General features: G+C 45.0%; 1 protein-coding gene across 1 annotated transcript; it reads left to right on the top strand.

Moving 5' to 3' along the window:
• The first annotated feature begins 3,311 nt into the window (after window positions 1–3,311).
• LIN28A (lin-28 homolog A (C. elegans)) lies at window positions 3,312–20,203 on the top strand. The gene is made up of 4 exons (XM_006862263.1): window positions 3,312–3,342; window positions 3,800–3,984; window positions 19,388–19,572; window positions 19,987–20,203. Exons 1-4 carry the CDS (start codon window positions 3,312–3,314, stop codon window positions 20,201–20,203), a joined length of 618 nt encoding a protein of 205 aa, XP_006862325.1.
• Window positions 20,204–20,894: the final 691 nt, after the last annotated feature.

Raw genomic sequence — 20,894 nt, 5'->3', positions numbered from 1 at the left:
CAGTCTTTTATTTTGCTGTGCATGGGGTTGCCATGAGTCAGGACCAATTCAATGGCAGCTAACAAAAACAAATAACTTTCATTACTTCAATTAAAGCCAACTCAGGAAACTTCTTGGGTTTCTTCTGTAGGTCAGACACTGCTGGGTATTAAAATGATGTGGGGAAGATACAAAAGTGGGTAACTCATGATTCAGTCCTCAGGGAGCATGTTGTACAGTGGGTGCTAAAGCACAGAGATAAGCAAGCGCATGATAGAATGGCTAAAATAATAGTAAAAATCTACATGATTGAGAAACTATTCTAAAATCTTTATATATATGATCTAACTTTATCTTCATAATATGAGAGCTGGGTATTTTCATTATATCCAATGGATACAGTAGGAAACTGAGGCACATAGGGATTGAAGAACTCACTGCTGGTTGTTGAATTGAGTTGATTCTGATTTAGAATAGAACTGCCACATAGGGTTTCTTAGGGGTTATCTTTAAGAGACCAGATCTTTTTCTCCCATAGAGCCTCCAGTGGGTTCAAATGGCTAGCAACCAAATGTTTAACCATTAAGCCACAAGGATTCTTTTGCCCCAGGTTACTTATAACCCATTGCCTTCAAGTGGATTCCAACTCATAGTCACCCTATGAGGAAAGAGTATAACTGCCCCATCGAGTTTCCAAGATTATAATTATTTTTGGAAATAGACTACCACATCTTTCTCTTGCAGAGCTGATGAGTTCGAACCTATTACCTTTCCGTTAGCAACCAAATGTTTCAACCACAGTGCCACCAGGTTTCCTTAAACTGTAAGTTATGGAACTGATATTCAAACATGGGCAATCTGACAGTCACACTTGTGCTAATAATTAAGGAAATAATTAAAAAATATATTAAACTTTCTTTCACTCTGGTCTTCTCTGATTCATAAAATAGTTTCTCTTTCCTTACTCTCTCTATGGCCACATGAGTCATTTTACCCATTTTACAAAAGGGTAGCTTAAGATACCCGAATGGCTCTCACAAAATTATGTATTACTGGAAACCTCTGTAGCACTGAAAAATGTCTCTTCATTTCAAGTGTGTCACTGTTACTGTAGGAGTTGAGAAAGTCAGGTTTTCTGGGAAGGGCTTGGAGGTGGAAACTTAAAAGGCAGTTTCAAGGCTAGCTGCTAGGAACCTCAAGTCTGGAATGCAATTCAGCACCATAGACAGAGCTCCCCGTGTCCTCAGCACCTTGGACAGAGAAGCTGAGGGCAGCTGTGGAGGGAATCCTACATCCCTTGAGAATCAATCAAGTGAAGCCAGAGTGAACTCCCTTTTTTTTTCTCTTTACTTCAGCTAGATCTGTCACCTGCTCAGGAGTTTTATGAAGAGGTACAGGGAATGAATATATTTAATGGCGCTACTAACGCGGGAAAGAAGATTCTTAGGTGGGAGGAGTATGTAAATAAAAACAACTTCAATTGATACATTCCGAGAAAACCCTTGATAGTTCTAAATTAGGGTCCTTAGTTGAAAGTGGGGCATTGATATTAATTGCTATTACATGCATTTTTAAAGGTAGAATAGCAAAGGGCTGCAATCTTATTTTAATTCCCCGGAGTTTCATCCCTTACATTCAAAGTTTAGTCTTTTGGAGAGCACTCCATGTAGGAAAGAGAGGGAAATAATTTCTCTACACTCGCTTTCTCTCTTCCCCATTTTCCTCTTACTTCTGTTCATTCTCTTTCTCATACATGTATGCGTGCATACACAGACACATATAAACCCATGGTCTCAGGGTGAGAAGCGTTAGAGGTTCCCCACACTTGGTGTGGAAGGTAGAATTCAGAGCAAGCGGATGCCTCAAAAGCAGGCTCTGTCCCTTTAAATTGGTTGTAGCAGTGGGGGAGGGGAACTGGCCGGAGCTGGCATTGTCCAGTTTGAACTGAGCACCGGAAGTGAAGGGGCAGGGCCAGGGCCGTGCACTGAGCCCTGGGCCATTGTCCATCTCTGACCAGGGCAGTAACCACCCCCATGGCTGACCCTCTTTATTTTCTAGAAGGGCAGGCTGCCCCTTGAAATTTTGAGGCCCCTATTCCAGTTGCCCCTCCAGCTCCCGTTTGGGAGCACTTTAAGGTGGCTACTCAGAAACTGGAGCGTCTGGGAACCTAAGAGGGTCCGAGTACAGGAGGAAGCGTCTCCACCCACCTCTCTACCCAGTCCTTCTTTCAGCAATGAGTGGGGTGTGGGTGGAGGCCGAATGAGAAGGCAGATGGAGGTGAAGGGAACACATTTTTAGCCTCTCTGAGATCCTTCTACTGTTCCAGAAGCTCTACCTGGAACCAACTTTAGACAGATTTGGAATACAGGATTCTTTACATATAGATTCACTTAGGAACACTTTCTTCTAACCGATAGAGACCGAGAAAAAAAATAAAGTCGGAAACTCAGAAAAGCAGACACTCAATTAGAGTCTGTAGACAGACTTTGAAAGGTAGCGCCACAGTCAGGACTGGAGATCAGTTCTACCCAATCTCTAGCCTATCCGGGCTCCGCTCCCCAGGATTCCTAAGGTCCCGAACTCCCGGTCTATCTAAGCCCACCGGAGCTGGGGGGGGCTGAGTGAAAGCAGGTCAGCGCCAAGCAGCCGGGTCAGCTCAAAGGCCTGAGGGGGAAGGGAGGGGGAGGAGCGCACAGGGACTGGGGGAGGGGGAGGGCACATCCATTTCTCCCTTGACAGGTGGTTTGTGTCTCTGATTGGCCAGCACCGCCAGGCTCACACCTCCCTCCCCCAACTCTCTGGAATGTATAATTATCTGCGCGGGGGGTGGGGGTGGTGTGTGAGCATGTGTGGGAGCAGTCACATGGTTTTAAAACTCCCCCAAGGCCCCCCACCTGTATGCTGCTTTTGGGGAACCCTACTGTGTCCTTAATGTGCAGGATTCCAAATTATTCTGAGGTACCCAAGACTTCTAGGGCAGATGTTCCCCATTTCCAGATGAGTATGTGGGGAGGGGTGTCAAACCTAAAGGTTCTGAGAAGGGACACCCCAGAGGTGTCAGAGACCAGAGCTGTGGGGGGAGGGCCAGATCTGGAGCTGAGGGAAAGGGAGGGGAAAGGAGAGAGAGGGGAGGGGAGGGGGCTGCCCGCGGGGGGTTGGGTCATTGTCTTTTAGAATTTGGGAGCCTTTGAAAAGCCGTGGGCCCTCCCACCGCTATTGTGCCTGGGAAGATGTAGCAGGCTCTTCTCCGAGCCACCCCTTTGCCTCCGGACTTCTCTGGGGCCAGCAGCCGCCCAACCAAGGGCCCGGCCTGCGGGCTCAAGCTGACGAACATGGGCTCCGTGTCCAACCAGCAGTTTGCAGGTTCGAGCTCGAACTTAGAGAGGCCACCTTAGGTTGCAGGGGGCCCCAGGAGCCACATAGAAGGGAAATGGGGAAGTGTCCTCCTGGGCTACCCAGAGGACCCCAAGTCGGTGCGGTCTCCTGCTTTTACAGGGGACTTTTCTGAAACAAGGAAACCTGGTGTCCCAGTGGTGTGTGTACCAAGACTACCTGGGAACGAGGGAAAGAAGAGGAGGGGTCTGTCCGTCAGACTGTCTGTAGTGGAAAGAGGAGCAAAACTTTTGGGGCACCACTGGTCTCTATGTAGGCATACAGAGCGCGAGAAGCAGCCGGAACTGGTCTCTTCTGGCAAACTGCTTGTGGGTGCAGGTTCCTGGTGTCCACCCGCGAGATGCTTGGGTGTCCCTGTCCCGTCTCTGCTAGGGCCCTCCGATTGCTTGGCCCCCAACTGAGTGTTCGATTCTCTTCCCATCTCCAGGTGGCTGCACCAAGGCGGCGGAGGAGGCTCCGGAGGACGCGGCCCGTGCGGTGGAGGAACCACAGCTGCTGTATGGTGCCGGCATCTGTAAGTGGTTCAACGTGCGTATGGGGTTCGGCTTCCTGTCCATGACCGCCCGCGCTGGGGTCGCACTCGACCCCCCGGTGGACGTCTTTGTGCACCAGGTGAGACTCATTCTGTAACTTTGCCGGGAGGGGATGTTGGCGCCCGTGTATTCCTGGGTGGGCGGAAGAACTAAACTGTTGGATTGATCGGGGCCCCTCATTGTGCGTACCCATCTTGACCATGGCACCCCGATTCTGAGTCCTTGTTAACTTCAATAGGACTTGAGTGGGGAGCAGGCAGCGCAGATTATCGACACCTCCCCACCTCCTTCCCGGAACCCCTTCCGGGAACCCTTCCGGCTCACCACGTGTCTGTTACCTCTTTCCCCTGGGAATGGCACAGAGAATAGGGGAGGTGACCCCATGTGGAAGAAACTAAGGTTGTATTGTGCTTGCCGGTGGGGGAGGGCGAGTGGTGGTCCAGGGAAGCACATGCCGGGGCCAGGCCGCCACCAAACGCCGGGTGCCTTTCACTAACCTCTGAAAAGAGCTGGGAGGGCGGGAGCGAGGGTCCGAGTGGATTTGGTGGCCGATCCTTGAAGGATCCGTTTAGGGAGCTTGAACGCTGCTGAACAGGAACAATTTCAGGCGCACAGTTAAGGGACTGGGGCCTTTGCTGTGCGGTTAAAATCAGGAAGAAAAACCTAAGTAGACCTAGGCCTTAGATTCCTGGGCTAGGCTGGGATTTCGCAACCCCAAGTTCTCAGTTAAAGCTGGGCAGCGCAGTGGGGGTGAAATTCAGTGTCGCAGGGCAGGGGGTGGAGGGAGGCTGGCTTCTGGATCCATTCTCCTCGGCCAGGCATTTATGGCCCCAGACAGCCATTGATTGTTGTCCTAACATTCCTGGTTTCAGGTCCCCCTCCTCCCTGACCTCCTCTTCCTCTCACTCATTCTTGACTACTCTGGGAGACATTTCAGTGGTTCTGGGATATCAGCCATCCATCACAACCACGTATAGGAAGCCTGCTGCCTAGGTCCCTTCCACCTTTAGGAGGTTTGGGGGTTGGACCTGAGGAGCAGGAAATTTAGCCTAATTCTGACTCTGAAGGTTGACACCCAGGCCGGGCAGGGAGGGGTTACTGCAGGGAGGTTGGCCCTAGGAGCTGTGGGGGAGGGGAAAGGAGGATGTAGGGATTAAGGGCTGAAGCCTGAGGGATGGTATTCTGTAGGGGGAGGGGCGGGGAAGGGAGATGTTGGGTGGACTGGTTGGAGACCCAAGGGGAAATCTTCAAGCAGAGCTTTGCCCAAGGAGGTTGAGGTTGAGATGAAGAGTGGGATCCAGGGCGATGGGAACTTGCGGAATAAAGTTGGAACCTGGAATCATTGGGGTATTTGAATATCTGTTTGAAGGCCTGCTGTAAGATGCTTTGTCTCCCCCACCCCATCAGGCAAAACTATTTTCAAGCTGGTGGATTTGTCCCTCTCCTGGCTCATTTACATATGTGAATGATAACCCACAGGAAGTAATTGTGGGAGAAAGAAGGGAATTGGCCTCTTTAGATCTATTAAATCACTTTATTACAGGAACCAGCCTTGAATGGCCCTCCACAGCAGGGTGGCAAGCCTCCTCCACTCTCCCCTTTATCTGATCACAAAGAGATTAAAATCTCTCCTGGTCTGGAGATGGATTGGACAGTTTCCCCAATTTTGTGAGGTTGCAGTAAAAGTCAGAACCAATATTTTCTTGTTGCCCCTCCAAAGGCTATTTTGGGAGGTGCTGAGGACAATGTATCCTCTCATCTTCTGGGGTTCAGTGGTGGTGGTGGTAGTTATGTGCCATGGAGTCGAATCCGACTCATAGTGACCCTGTACAGGGTTTCCAAGGCTGTAAATCTTTATGGGAGCAGAATGCCTCATCTTTTTCCCACAGAACAGCTGGTAGTTTCGAACTGCAGACCTTGCAGTTTGCAGCCTGATTCGCAACCACTACACTACCAGGGGTTCAGTAGTGATATTCAAATCCCAAGGAAGTTTGAGCTTTCTGCCTAAACTGACAACTTTAGGTTCAAATGCATCTGGAAACTATTAGATGGCATTACCCAGGGAAGGGGGTCACAGCTTTCAGGTTATGGAGTTGAGTCCACTCAATGCTGTTTCAAGTGGGTTATCAGGGAGATACTCTGGACTTTGTTGTTGTTAAGTGCCATCGAGTCAGTTCTGAGCCATAGTGACCCCGTATAGGGTCTCCAAGGAGTAAGTGGTGAGCTTAAACCACCGACCTTACAGTTCAAATTACTTTACAGTCCAGTGCATTAACCCACAGCGCCACACCAGGACTCTGGACTTTAGACTCCTGGAATATGCAGGGATCTGCTTTCGTCTTTGGAAAAGGTTGTTGAGTAATTGATCCAGTAGGTAGCAGAGCAGGGATTAAAAAAAAAAAAAAATCAAGAACTTGTCTCCTAACCCTTCAATCAAAAAGGACAGCAGCTGGTGGAAATCCCTTGAGCCTTAACTGGTACCTGTGCCTTTATTAATGCATGCTTTACACCTCAACTTAGTATGCTAGACTAGTCCCTGCAGTTGAGAAGTTTGAATATCTCTGGGAATTTAATGTAGAAGACAATGCTGGAAGAGTTTTTGTTTGTGTATTTATGGAAAGTATTCCCAAAGTGGAGAGAGAGAGAAAATTTCCCCATTCTTTGGTTGCTGGTGGTGGGCACCCTGGAGCTGAGGTGCTGAGAATGGTAATATCTTAATATCTGCCCAGAGAAACAGATCAGGGAGCCCCCTTGCAAAGAAAGAGGAAAACAATTTAAAAACAGCTTCTTTTCTCATCCAAGTTGAGCCTTTTGGCTTCCCTATATGGTACTGTGGATTAATGCTGTGGACTGCAAAATCAATTTGAACCTTAAGGTCCGTGATTCAAACTCACCAGCTGCTCCTCAGAAACCCTATAGGGTTTCCGAGGCTGTAAATCTTAACGGGAGTAGAAAGCCTCATCTTTCTCCTGTGAACTGGTAGTTTCAAACTACTGGCTTTGAGGTTTAAGCACTACACTACCAGAGCTCCTTACAACAGGTATATCGTTGTTAAGTGCCATTGAGTCATGGTTACTATGAGTTGGAACTGACTTAATGGGAAAACAGCAACAAATACTCTGTTAATTACTGCTTTTAAGCTCCTCATGCCTCCCAAGAGTGAGTCCAAGGAGCTCTGGTAGCTTAGTGGTTAGGAGTCGGGCTGCTAACCTCAAGGTCAGCCAGTTTGAAATTACCAAGGGTTCCGCCAGGAGAAAGATGAGGTTTTCTGCTCCCATAAAGATTTACATCTCCAGAAATCCTATTCAGGGTTGCTATGAGTCAGAACCAACTCCATGGCACATTGCCACCACCAAGAGTGAGTCCTGATGTGGCGCACCATAGGATAAACATTAGACTGCTAATCACAAGGTCAACGGCTCAGATCTACAAGTCTCTCCTAGGAAATCCTGTATAGGGTCACTGAATCAGAACCAACAGCGCTTAAGGATGAGTGGGTGGGAGAAAAAAAGTCATTTTCACAGCCTCAAAAACAAAAAAAGAAAACTAAACAAAAAACCTTTGATCTGAAGCCTCATTCAAAAGCCCATAAAGCAAAGAGATTTCTTCTTTTGTTTAACCATGCATCTTTAGGTCTGATCTCTCTGCCTATCTCTGGGTCTAGGGCAAAGTAAAGATTGTAACAATGGCAAATGGTGGTTGTTGGTGGTTATGTGCCGTGGAGTCAGTTTCGACTCATAGCGACCCTGTATAGGGTTTCCGAGTCTGTAAATCTTTACCGGAGCAGAAAAGAAAGCCTCATCTTTCTCCCACGGAACAGCTGGTAGTTTTGAACTGCTGACCTTGCTGTTCGCAGCCCAATTTGTAACCACTATGCAATGGCAAGCCCCTAAATCCAAGTTTTTCAATCTTGCACCGTTGACATATTTTGGGAGGATAATTCATAGTGGGCCTCTGTCCTGTGCATTACAGGATGTTTAGCCTTTATGTTGTGTGTATCTCCCCAGCTGTGATAACCAAAAATGTCTCTGGTGAAAGAAAGTTGCCACTACCACCATCAACACCCACCTACTTGTTAAATGGAGAGCTAGAGTAAGAAAGTTAGACTATCTTCTGTTTTCCTAAAATTACCACAGATTTTTAAATACCCATGAGTTAAATTCTGATTTAACCTCCCAAATCTCCCAAGATTTGTAAATTTTTAGAAATGATAAAAAAAAGCAAACATTGGCTTTGATTTTTTTCAACAGCCCCTCAAAACTCAAATGTGTTTAAATTGCCTTTCAGTATAAAATTCTATTAGAAGGCTTGGAAGCAAAAGACAAACCCAAATTTAATCTAGGACTTAATCCAATGCCAGAGAGGAAACTGCTCTGAAGCCACGTGGCTTGCTTTTTCTAAATGGAATAATAAAGTAAGGAAAGGAGTGTAGCGGGGCCTCTGGGAAGGGTCTACATTAGGATTGGTGGTGGTGATGGAGGCGGGGTAGTTGCTGGAATGTAAAGGGATCTTTCTTTTCCCACTTTATAACTTGACTAGTGCCTCTGATTAGCCACTTCATTTCTAGTTATTGATGTACTTGTGTAATACCCTCCACTAGCTAACCTATAAACTCTTGGAAGAGTGGAACTGTCTTGGTTAATTTTCTAGTAGGGTCTCAGTGCGCTGACTAAATTAATATGAGAGTGTTAGGGAGTAGCTAGAGGGTCGCTAAGAATCAACAGGTTTGGTTTTGGTTTAGGGGTTTCTGAGAGCCCTAGTGAGCCAGGAGTCTACTCTCAGTTTGGAATCCATGTGTGCAGACTGGAGATAGGAAAGGATGTAATTTGGTAGCTTTCAGTCTGTACTCACATAGTTGTTGTTAAGTGCCATCTAGTCTGTTCAGATTCATAGCGACCCTGTATAGGGTTTCCTAGGGGCTGGTGAGTTTAAACCACATAGTAGGTGTACTATAAATGTTTATGGAGTTAATGTCAGAACAAGAGCTGTGCCTCTTGTTTTTAACAGATGAAACAAGAAAGTCATGGGTTTTATGGCCATTCATTAGTTATTTTGTTTTATTTAGAAAAGGCATTAAAAATTTAAAAAAGCAAGGGAATCACTGCAGTTTTCAGAGGAAAGTGGCAGAGTTTACATATTTTAGTTGGAATATTTTAAGGCATTTTGTATCTTCTGAGGATACAAAGTGCTTTCTAGAAGACATTCCAAGCAAAGGCTAAGCCACAATCCTGGATGCTTACTTTGAGCCGGAATAGAAGCAAAATTTCCATTAGCGGAACTTTCTATCTGTATTTGGTAATATTGTTACCTTTTAACCGGTTTTCAGTGATTTTTTTTTTCCCTTAGGGCAGTGTAGTTTTTTTAAAAATAGTCACACTCCCATTTTACTGGAATTTGTTTTTCTGGGTGAAACTGCCTTGAGCAAAAAACTTCCACTCTTTCCTGGCTCCTGCAGGCATAATTTAACGATTACTCTGTTGAATCTGGGTGCTTAAAAGGTGTGGCAAAAGAAGGATAAAACTTTCACAAACTGGGTATAGTTAATTTAGACTTATTTAAAAACGATTTCAGAGTGGAGTTTTAAAAATTCAGACCAAAAAATCAAAGCCGAAAGAAAGTAAATGGAATTTCTTAACTACAGAGTACAACAATGGATTTCTGGTGGAAAACTCTGATGTCCTTTTCCTCCTATCCTCTGCTTGGGTAGGTGGGTAGGTAAGTGGGGGCGGGGCAGGGTGGGAACTAAGTACAGCATACTTAGATGGAACCACCTTGATCAGAGTTGAAATTTGGTCTGAGGACAGGAGGAGAAGATTACTGCCCTAAAGAGCTGTGCAGAGAAATTATGGGAGCACTTCAGTTCACAGTTGAAAACCAGGAAGTTTTAACCTTTTTAGGGTCCCTAAGGTTTGCCTTTGTGTTGCCTGGCATATGAGCAGCGCCATCTGGTGGACAGCTTCAGACATGCGCTAGTGGGCCTGGCAGTATCTGACCAGTTAATTGGGGTGAATTTCGCTAATCTTTTAGGTTGGGGGTTTTGTTCCGGTCCTCTCTCTTTTCCACATCCTCCCTAAGTCACACTTCATCAAATAAAACTGCTTTTGGGAGAACAGGTTGGTTTCCTAGCCCCTGCCAAACTCCACCTCCCTCCCGGAATGACATCTTGTAAGGCTGTCACCTAAAAATGGAGTCATTAAAGTGAATTCCATCAGCTGCTTATTTACCTTTTAAATGTGTTCCTAGAAAGTTTTAAATTAAATTTGTGGCTTGCAGTATGTTTCTACTGGACAGCATTGGTACAGAATTTAAAAGAATAGGCTGTGGTTTTGAGCTAGTTGTAATTAGCTCAGTTCTTAAACTCTTCACTTCAATTTATTGCCTTAGTTGTAACTTGGGGGTCAGAGTAACACCTACCTCTCAGGTTTGATTTGAGGCTTGAATGAGATCCAGCATACAAAGGGGTAGACCACTAAGCATATGTTGTTATTGCCAACAGGTTCTAACTCATAGTGAACCCTATTTGGCAGAGTAGAACTTCCCCCACAGGGTTTCCAAAGCTGTAATCTTTTCAGGATGATAGTGTGGTGGCTCTAGAGAATAAGCATTGGACTGTGAATCACAATGTTGGCAGTTTGAACCCACCAGCCAATTCACAGGGGGATGATGAGGCTTTCTGCTCTTGCAAAGATTTATAGTCTTAGAAACCATATACAAGGTTGCTATGAGTTGAAACTGACTTGACAGCACTTAACAACAATCTTTACAGGAGAAGATCCAAAGCCATGACCTAGTTGTCATTGCTCCACCAGGACCCTTCATTGAGCATATTGTTGTTAAGTGCCATAGAGTTTGTTCCGAAGTGACCCTGTATAGGGTTTCCAAGGAGCAGCTGGTGGATTGGAACCACTTTACCCTTCAAACTGACCTTGCAGTCCAGTGCATTATCCTACAGCACCACACCAGGACTTCTAGCATATGTTAAGTGCCATGGAGTCAATTTCGACACATAGCGACCTTGTACAGGGTTTCCAAGTCTGTAAATCTTTATGGGAGCAGAAAGCCTCATCTTTTTCCCACAGATCAGCTGGTAGTTTCGAACTGCTGACCTTGTGGTTCAGAGCCTGATTCGTAACCACTACGCTACCAGAGCTCCTTATAGCATATAGTTAGTTGTTAAGCTACCAGGCTTCCTGGTTCTTTGTTGAATCATATATTGTTGTTGATGTTATGTGCCATCGAGTTTGTTCCAACTCATAGTGACCCTGTATAGGGTTTCCTAGGAGCAGCTGGTGAGCTTGAACCACTGACCTTGTGGGTTAAACCAATCTTACAGTCCAGCGCATTAACCCACAGCATATAGCATATAGTAGTAAGCGTCAGTGAATACTTATTTTGAACAATAGAAAATGTTGTTTATTTCACAATTGGTTGAGCACTGCTAAGCACCTAGAATTGAGGGTTTGTTGTAAACATGAGCAAGATGAAGTCCTGAGCTGGAATGGCCCTGGGTGGTGTTACAGAAGAGCTGAGAACCAGAGCTTTTGATCACTATGCCCACATCAAGTTTGGGATTTGTTGCCAGTTTTGTAGAAAGAAGAAATGTGACTTAAAAACAGGTTATGTTAAGAGCTGGACATTGAATTCTCTGCTTTTATACATGATTGTGGTGCTGTGGGTTAATGCATTGGACTTCAAAATCAGTGTGAACCACAAGATCAGTGGTTCAAGCTCACCAGCTGCTCCTCAGGGTTGCTTTGGGTTGGAACACACTCAATCGCACTTATCATCAACAAGGAGCCCTAGTGTGGAGATGTGAGATAATGCATGCACCCCAAGGTTAGTTTGAAGGGCAAGGTGGTTCAAATTCAAACATCCTATGCAGGGTCACTATGAGTTGGAAGCAACTCGATGGCATATAGCAACAATATATGATTAAATAAAGAACCAGGAGCCCTGGTAGCCTTAGTGGGGTATGATCTGGGCTGCTAACCTTAAGGTCAATGAGGTTTGTACTCCCATAAAGATGGAGTCCTGGTGTGGCAGTGTAGGATAAGCACTGAACTGCTAATCACAGGCTGGTGGTTCAAACCCACCAGCTGGCCCTTGAAAGCCCTATGCATGGTCATGTTGGGTCAGAACTAGAGCTCCTATGACTTTCTTAAAGAAAATAGAGGAAAACTCAGGTTCTTATGTATTTAAGCACACTTTCTCAGTGATCCCTAAGGTTCCCTTCTATCTGAATTTATCAAGGCATTGGGATTGGGTATTTGGTGTGAGGTATCCTTAGGGAGCAGGACTGAGTACTTTAACTGCCATCTAAAAGAGAAAGAGAAGTGGTTTTTTTTCTGCAGATGTTCTTTGTGTGCTATGCCACGCAGTGGGGCACCTGTAGACTGCCTGCCCACTTATCTCAGACAAATCAGGAAAAATTGGAGTCCTGCCTCCTTGCCTCCCCTTTGAAATAATAACCGTAATTAAGGTTCCTGCCTAAAGGATTTGACTGAAGACAAGAGAAAGGGGGTTCTTTTCAGTTCCATCCCAGAGGAGGTTGGGATGGGCAGAGCAGAGGGAAAGAAAAATGGCTGCTGGTGGTGACTGACAAACCCAGCAAGCTTGACTGGAAAGAAAGTGTCTGTGTATCCATTTCTTTCACCATAACCTTAACTCCAACATGGAGAGGAAGGAAGGAACTGATGGATGTTGAATATGAGGGGATGCTGGGGCATCTGCAGCCTCAGGAACTCTAGGAATCTGATCACCAGAACCAACCAGAGTCAACTCTTTGTTTCCTGGGGCTGGGCTCTGTTGGGGGAGCTCAGGCCGTGCCCCTCCCCCCCAAGCCTTTTCTTTTTGGAGGAGATGGGGAGAGGGGCGGGCGTTGCTTTGTGTGTGGCTGGGGTGGGGGTGGCAGCAAGAATTTCAGGCTCCTTTCAGATGCTGGCTCTGGGAGGCTGGCTCAGTGGGGCTGCAGGCTGATTACCTATCTGATAAGACAGGAATTCAAACTATGTGTTTTAGAAAGGGGCGGGGTGGAGGGTTGGAAGCCACCCCTGGAGACCACCAGTCTGAATCCTGGCTGATTAGGGTGAGGTGGCTGCAGGGTTTTTTTTTGTTTTCTTGTTTTTTACATCCTTAACATACCTCAAATTCTCTAGTAGTCATGGTGGTGTAGGTGACCTGGAGACACTTGTTGTTTGGTGCCATCGAGTCTTACCGACTCAAAGCGACCTTATGCACAGCAGAATGTAACACTGCCTGATCCTGAGCCAACCTCACAATTATTGCCACGCTTGAGTTCATCGATGCTGCCAGTTGGCCAATCCATCTTGTTGGGGGTCTTGCTTTTTTTCTATTAATGGAGATACTAGTCCATTTCATATTGTAGGTCCTTTATTTGTAGTTTTGGTTTTCTCAAGCTTATGGTGTGTGCCACTGAGTTGATGCCAGCTCATAGGGCTTCCAAGGTAGAAACATTTACAGGAGCGCATGGTCAGATCTTGATTTTCCCTAGGGCCTATTGCTAGGCTTGAACGTTTAATCTTTCATTTAGCAGTCTATAGTTTAACCATTACACAAAACAGGCCTCCTACCACCTGGTGTGGCACTGTAAGAGAAGCAAGGTTGGCGGTTCAAACTCCCTAGCCACTCCTCAGAAACCCTATAGGGTTGCTGTGAATCAGAACTGACTCCATGGCACTTAACAACCACAACCACTTGGTGTGGCAATGTAGGATAAGCACTGGTGTCTGCAGTTCAGACTCATCAGCCACTCCTTGGTCACTGTGAGACAGACCAGCTTAACAACAACCTATTTCCATGGAGTTCATTCCAATTTACAGCGTTCCTATGTAGTCGTTTCCAAGGTTTCAAATGTATTATAGTTAGGGTTTCCAAGGAGCAGCTGGTGGGTTTGAACTGATGACATTGTAGTTCACAGTCCAGTACTGGTCCTACCACCGGTAAATGTTTATGGGAGCAGACGCCTCATCTTTTTCCTGTGGAGTGGCTGCCAACAGTAAAATTAGCAGTGCAGTACTTATTCTACAGTGCCACCAAACTCCTCAGTGCTCCTTGTTGCTAAGTGTTGGTTCTGACTCATAGAGACCCTGTATAGGGTTTCTGAGGCTTTAAATCTTTAGGGGGAACAGAAAGCTTCATTTTTCTCCTGTGGAGCGAGCGGCTGGCAGGCTTGAACCATAGATCGTATAGTTTGAAGTCCAGTAGGGAGCCACTTGCTCCCCAGGGCACTTTGTTGGGTGGTAGTTGTGTGACACTGAGTTGGTTTCGATTTATAGTGACCCCATTCGGGTTTCTGAGACTGTAAATCTTTACAAGAGCAGAAAGCCTCATCTGTCTCCTGCAGAGCATCTAGTAGATTTGAACTATTTACCCTGAGGTTAGCAACCCAGCTTGTAAACCACAATGGTACCACAGCTCCTTCCCGGGCTTCTTAGTACGAAGGTATTATCCTCAGTAAATTGGAACTCATAGAAGGAATAGTTTTCTAAGTTTCCATAGCTGAGTGATAAAGCTAGTTGGTTAACCCTGCCTTAATCCAAGAGGTAGATGATAATTGCTTTTTATTGGGTTTATGTGTACCAGGTGATGTGTTAACTGCTTTTCATGCATAAAACCTCACTGCACACCATGAAGTTAGTATTTACTCTGTTTTATAGATAGGAAGCTGAACAGGAAAGAAGAGAACAGCCTATGAGACTTTTGCTCTTAACTACTTAGCTGCTGTTAATGATTCAAATCAAATGGATACGGCTGAATCTGCTCTGTAAACCTTCACTCAGTTCACAATAAAAAAAGTTATAAAAAAAAATGGATACGGCTGAATTGGCTGGTTAAGAAGCTCTCTTTTTCTGTCTAGCTCCTCCTGTACCTGTTCAATAAGAGACAAGTCAAACCTGACTTCAGATTCAGAGAGGTTATTGTGCAATAAGGGGAAGGAAAGGTCCTTTCATCCCTTTGCAGTGTCTAGGTTTTCTGTTTTAATGCTCTACTGTGTTTCTTGGCTTAATAAAAGTGGAAAGATGGGGGAGGCAAGGGCAATTATCCTATCCCTAGCTGTCCTGTAGGGCAAACAAAGACATATATTTTTGGGGGGACCCACCACTTTTGACATATTCTATGGTGGGGACAGGCAGACAAAACTATAAATAATATAGGAAATGTTTACTGATCACTAACTTTGGACTTTTGCAAACCAAAAAATCCACTGCTGTGAAGTTAATTCGGACTCATACCAACTCTATAGGCTAGAGGAGCAGAATGTTTTCCTTCTCCCGAGGAGTGGCTGGTGAGTTTCCCTTTTGGTTAGCAGCCCAGTGTGTAACCCACTGAGTCAATTCTGACTTGACCACTGCTCTGTGGGGTTTTCAAGGCTGTGATAGTTCAGAAGCAGATTACCAGGTCTACCTGTGAAGGTGCCTATGGGTGAGTTCGAACTGACAAACTTTCTTTTTGTAGTTGTAGAGCACTTTTTGTAGTGTAGTTTTTAGTACAGGGCAAAAACCATTTGTGCTACCCAGAGACTTTAGTAATCTGGTAGAAGCAGTATTTCATGATTGAAGAAATTTGTCTTTCACAATACCATCTAAATTAAAATAAAAATGAAAATGAATGAGGGTAGGACCCTATCTGGTTAAAGAGGTTACTGTCAACCTAAAGTCCAAATTAGACTAAACCTCTTCTCCCTCCCACTCCTGCCCTCAAGGATAAAATACTAGTGCTAATTAATCATTTCCCCTCCTGTCCATGTATCTCCCCTGGACAACGATCTTTTGGAAACTCCATTTCATTTTCTATAATGACTACTTCTTCCTTATTGACATGCTTCACATAATTTGAAATTTTTTTATGAAGGGTGTTATGAATTATGTCCATTCCTCCCCACCCCCAACAACAACAACAACAAAAAAAAGAGTCCTGGTGTGGCCCTGTATAAGAATCACGGAACCACAAGGTTTTGAACTGCGAGCTTGGCCATTCAAACTCAACAGCTGCTCCTTGGAAACTCTACACACTAGGATCGCTGTGAGTTGGAACAGACTTGAAGACACTTAACAACAAAAATAAGTTTTGTAAATCTGAACATCTACACCTCTGCTTGTAATTCTGTTTGAAAATGGGTTGTCTTTGCTATGTTGTTGCTATAATAGTATTGGCATCCTCGTGTGGTGCTGTGGGATAATGCACTGCTGGATAGCAATGTCAGTGTGAACCTCAAGGTTATTGTTAAATGCCATTGAGTTGATTCTGACCCATAGTGACCCTGTATAGGGTTTCCGACGAGCAGCTGATGAGCTTGAACCGCCAACCTTGCAGTTCAAATGGCTTTACAGTCTGGCGCATTAACCCACAGCACCACAGTAGGTAGTTCAAATTCACCAGCTGCCCCTCAGAAACTCTAAACAGGGTTGCTTTGAGTCACAACCAACTTGACTTAACAACAACAGTATTAGTGTAGGTTGTATCTTGAGTCAATCGCTTGACATATGAAAGATATTAAGTGAAACAGAAGCGCAGAAGTAGGGAAAGAGGGATGCCAAGACACATGGGAATCTCCTCAGAAGTATAAACCCAAGAAACAATGAACTTCCTCCAGAGCAACAGAGAGAAAGATTCTCCCTAGAGCCAGTGCCCTGAATTCAGACGTAGCCTCATAAACTGAAAAAAATTGAGTCTATTCTGGGTGGGATCTGTTGCTGATACAGTAAGCAGCATGGCGGTGCAATGAGTTGTGAGCTTTTAAAGCAGGAAATTTGGTTTCTTCTGACCCTGATTCTGCCAATCCCTAGCTATGAAAACACTTACCTCCCTTTAAAAAAAATTTCTAAGTTTTATTTCTTCTTGTTGAAAAGATATACACAGTAAAACATACACCAGTCTCTACACAATTTAAGACATTATCTTCCTGGGGTTGTGCAACCACCCTCCCAACCTTTCTTGAGGTGCTCCTTCATTAACATAAACTCATTGTTCCCTAAGTTTCCTATCTAATCTTTTCAGTTGCCATGGAGTCGGTTCTGACTCATAGCAAACCCTGTACAGGGTTTCTGAGGAGTGGATGGTAGGTTCGAACTGCCAACCTGGTGTTTAACAGTCCGGTACTTATCCTACAGTGCCACACCAGGACTCCTGTATAATGGTGATGGTGGTGGTGTGCCCCAGAGTAGATTCTGACTCATAGCGACCCTACGTAGGGTTTCCGAGGCTGAAAATCTTTAGGGGAGCAGAAAGCCTCATCTTTCTCCTGAGAACTGACAGGTAGATTCAAACTGCTGACTTTGCAATTATCAGCCAGCCACCGATAGTTAAATGAGGAGCTGCCACACTGTTTTCCACAACCCTGCACCATTTTGAATTCCCACCAGCAATGAATAATGACTCCAATTACCCCACATCCAAGCCATTTTTAATTTTCTGTTTTGTTTTGTTTTCTTAAAAATCCTAGGGGGAATGAAATGGTATCTCATTCTGGTTTGTTTGGTTTTGTTTGTGATTTGAGTGATAATTCTACATAGTAAATTAGTTCCCAGCCAATAATTTATCCACATTGTTTCCTGACATTAGTTGCAATCCCCTGAATGTAATAGCACTCTTCCACTTCCCCTCTGGGTTCCCTGTTTCCATTCATCACATTTCCTGCCCCATCCTTCCTTCCTTCTGACTTTGTTTTTGGGCAAATGCTGCCCTTTATTCTCAATGTGATTGATTGTTTTACGGAGAAAGATGAGGCTTTCTACTCCCGTAAAGATTTACACCCTCGGAAACCCTGTACAGGGTCGCTATGGGTCGGAACCGACTCGAAGGCACTTAACAACAACAACATTCCTCATAGGTGCTGTTGTCCACTTTATAGACCTATCTATTGTTTGACTAGGAGCTCTCATAGCGTAGTAGTTACAAGTCAGGCTGCTAACATGAAGGTCAGCAGTTTGAAACTGCCAGGTATTCCACAGGAGACAGATGAGGCTTTTTACTCCTGTAAAGATTTACAGCCTTGGAAACCCTATGCAGGGTCACTGAGTTGGAACCGACTCCCTGACATACCACCACCACCATTGTTTGATGGAATGGTGATCTCCAGAATAGTGTTTAGTTTGAGGTTTGAAGGGGAGAAGGGTATCTAAGGACCTGTGTCTCAGTGGTTCCACCAGTCTCTATCAAACCAGTAAGTCTAAACTTTTTTATGACTTTTAGTTTTGTTCTACATTTTTCTCCCACTCTGCTCAGGACCTTCCATCAATCAGAGCAGGTGATTATGTTGGTAGCTGGGCACCGTCTAGTTCTGGTCTCAAGCTAGTGGAGACTGGTTCATAAGTCCTTTGGACTAATTGTTTCCTCAAGTCTCTGGTTTTCATTTACTCTGGACAGAAAGGCACCAATAGTTGTGTCTTAGATGGCCACTCACAGGCTGTTAAGTAGGATGAAGAACAGTATCTTTGAATTATATTATGCCAATTGACTTAGATTTCTCCCCAAACACTGGGGCCCAGTAATTAAGCCCCTCAAGATGTTTGGTCATGACAATGAAGTTTGTATAACTTTGCCTCCTGCGTGCTTTACTATTATATACCTGGATATAGTTGCAGAACATATAAGTATGTATGTAGAAATGTTCTCTGCCAAACCTATATAGACCCTGAATAGGGTTTCCGAGGCTGTAAATCTTTACGGGAGCAGATCGCCTCATCTTTCTCCCGCGGAGCAGCTGGTAGTTTCGAACTGCTGACCTTCCGGTTCTCAGCCCGATTCGTAACCACTATGCTACCAGAGCTATATATATATATATATACCTGTGGGTGTGCTCCCATACATCATCATACACATGTTCAGTTTACCTATCTACCTGTAATTATTTATTACTGTTACTTTAGGGTGATGTATTTAATAGTATTTAACATTGTTTCCTTTTGTACTCTTGAGTACCACTCAATCACAGTGTGCTGACCTCCCCTTTACTATGTATTTCTTTTCCCTTGACCCAAGTTAATACATACCGACTAACTTTATTTGAAAGCATTGCTTAATGTATTGCCTATTTATATTTTACAATTTAATATTTGTTAATGTCTTACATATACTTTGTTATTGTTCTGACCCATAGCGACCTGAACAGGGTTTCCGAGGCTGTAAATCTTTAATGGAGCAGAAAGCCTCATCTCCCATGGAGCAGCTGGTAGTTTTGAACTGCTGACCTTGCAGTTTGCAGCCCGATTCGTAACCACTACGCTACCAGAGCTTACATCTAGAAAATTTCCTCTTTTCCTGTTCTACTTAGAACTTTAAATGAATATTGCTACAAAAAAAATATTTGTTTGTATAATCATAATTGTTGTTTGCTAATGTAGATTCTTTACTAAAACATGTAAGTGATGAAACACCTGCTCATCCTACTTCACAGGAGTCTGTGTGCATGTTTGATGTAACAGTGGGAACTAATGTTAAAATCTACTGTTTCTTCTCCTCAGAGCAAGCTGCACATGGAAGGCTTCCGGAGCCTGAAGGAGGGAGAGGCAGTGGAGTTCACCTTTAAGAAGTCGGCTAAGGGCTTGGAGTCAATCCGAGTCACAGGGCCTGGTGGGGTGTTTTGTATTGGAAGTGAAAGACGGCCCAAGGGGAAGAACATGCAGAAGCGCAGGTCCAAAGGAGACAGGTGTGACTTGGAGGACATCTTATGGGTTTTTTCTGGGGACATTCTGCCCGCACCTTGGATCACCAGAGAAACAGAACCACTAGATTGATTTTTTAAGGCATTAGCTTATGCTATTGTAGATCTGGCACTGTAGGATAAGCACTGGACTGCTAATCACAAGGTTGGCAGTTCAATCATATCAGTCAAGATGAAGCTCCTGTAAAGGTTTACGGCCTTAGAAACCGATCCTGACAAGTCTGAGGAGTTGATGTTACAGTCTTGAGTGTGGCATTTGCAGAGTAGGCTGGAATCTCAGAGAGGAGACCAACCATCTAGACGCCGTAGTCTAGCTAAGTTGTCACATTAGTGTAATGATAGAACTGAGGCCAGATTCTCAGTCCTCCTTCTCATCTTTACCTTCTTGCTTTCCACTAGGTGCTACAACTGTGGTGGTCTAGACCATCATGCCAAGGAATGCAAGCTGCCACCTCAGCCCAAGAAGTGTCACTTCTGCCAGAGCATCAGCCATATGGTGGCCTCGTGTCCACTGAAGGCCCAGCAGGCCCCCAGCTCACAGGGAAAGCCAGCCTACTTTCGGGAGGAAGAAGAAGAGATCCACAGCCCCACCCTGCTCCCAGAGGGCCAGAATTGAGCAGCAGTGTGGGGGAGAGCTGTCCTTTTGCTGTTAGGAAGTTTCAAGGAGCAGGCATCAATCGGCAGAGAGTGGAGAAAGTGGGATAGGGTGGGTAGGGGGCAGCTGGTACTGCCATGTATCTCAGGTGGGAGTCCATATCATCGTTCCCTCTTCCCTCTTGGTGGGGGTGGGTGGGGGAGGAAGGAGTGAGGTAAAGGAACTCCAACTAGACTTAATCCAAATGCAATTGAGAGCTTTTAGGAGAAATTCCCCTAGAGTCTGCCAGTTTTTATCTGAGGCTCCACCCCCAGAATCCCTAGCTTTTGAAAGTGGCCTGGCTAGGGAAGCTTTCCTTTTAAAGAAGGATATATAATTTCCCATGCTAGAATATAAAAAGATTAAGCAGGAGACCAGTCTGATGGTCCAAATCCAAAAGCTACTATATTCTGTGGGAGGGAATTTCTTAGGGAGAGGGCAGACTTTTCCCCATGTCTTGGCTTCTCATAACCCAATCTTGGGACAGGGTGCTTGGTATTGTCCCAAGCAATGGGTTGTGATGGTAGACAAAAGTGGTGATTGGGGAACAACTGCAGACTTGTGCTCCTAAGCTCATTCTCACCCCATTCTGGGCCAATATGGTTTTATTTATTTGCTCCCTTGGATAACGGCACCTTGGGTCCCACTTTCTCCAGAATGCCAACTGCACTAG

The sequence above is a fragment of the Chrysochloris asiatica genome, unplaced genomic scaffold (genome assembly GCF_000296735.1).
Source record: "Chrysochloris asiatica unplaced genomic scaffold, ChrAsi1.0 scaffold00047, whole genome shotgun sequence".
NCBI lineage: Eukaryota > Metazoa > Chordata > Mammalia > Afrosoricida > Chrysochloridae > Chrysochloris > Chrysochloris asiatica.
The sequence above is the reverse complement of the archived record's forward strand: the minus strand, read 5'-3'. Positions and strand labels throughout refer to the sequence as shown.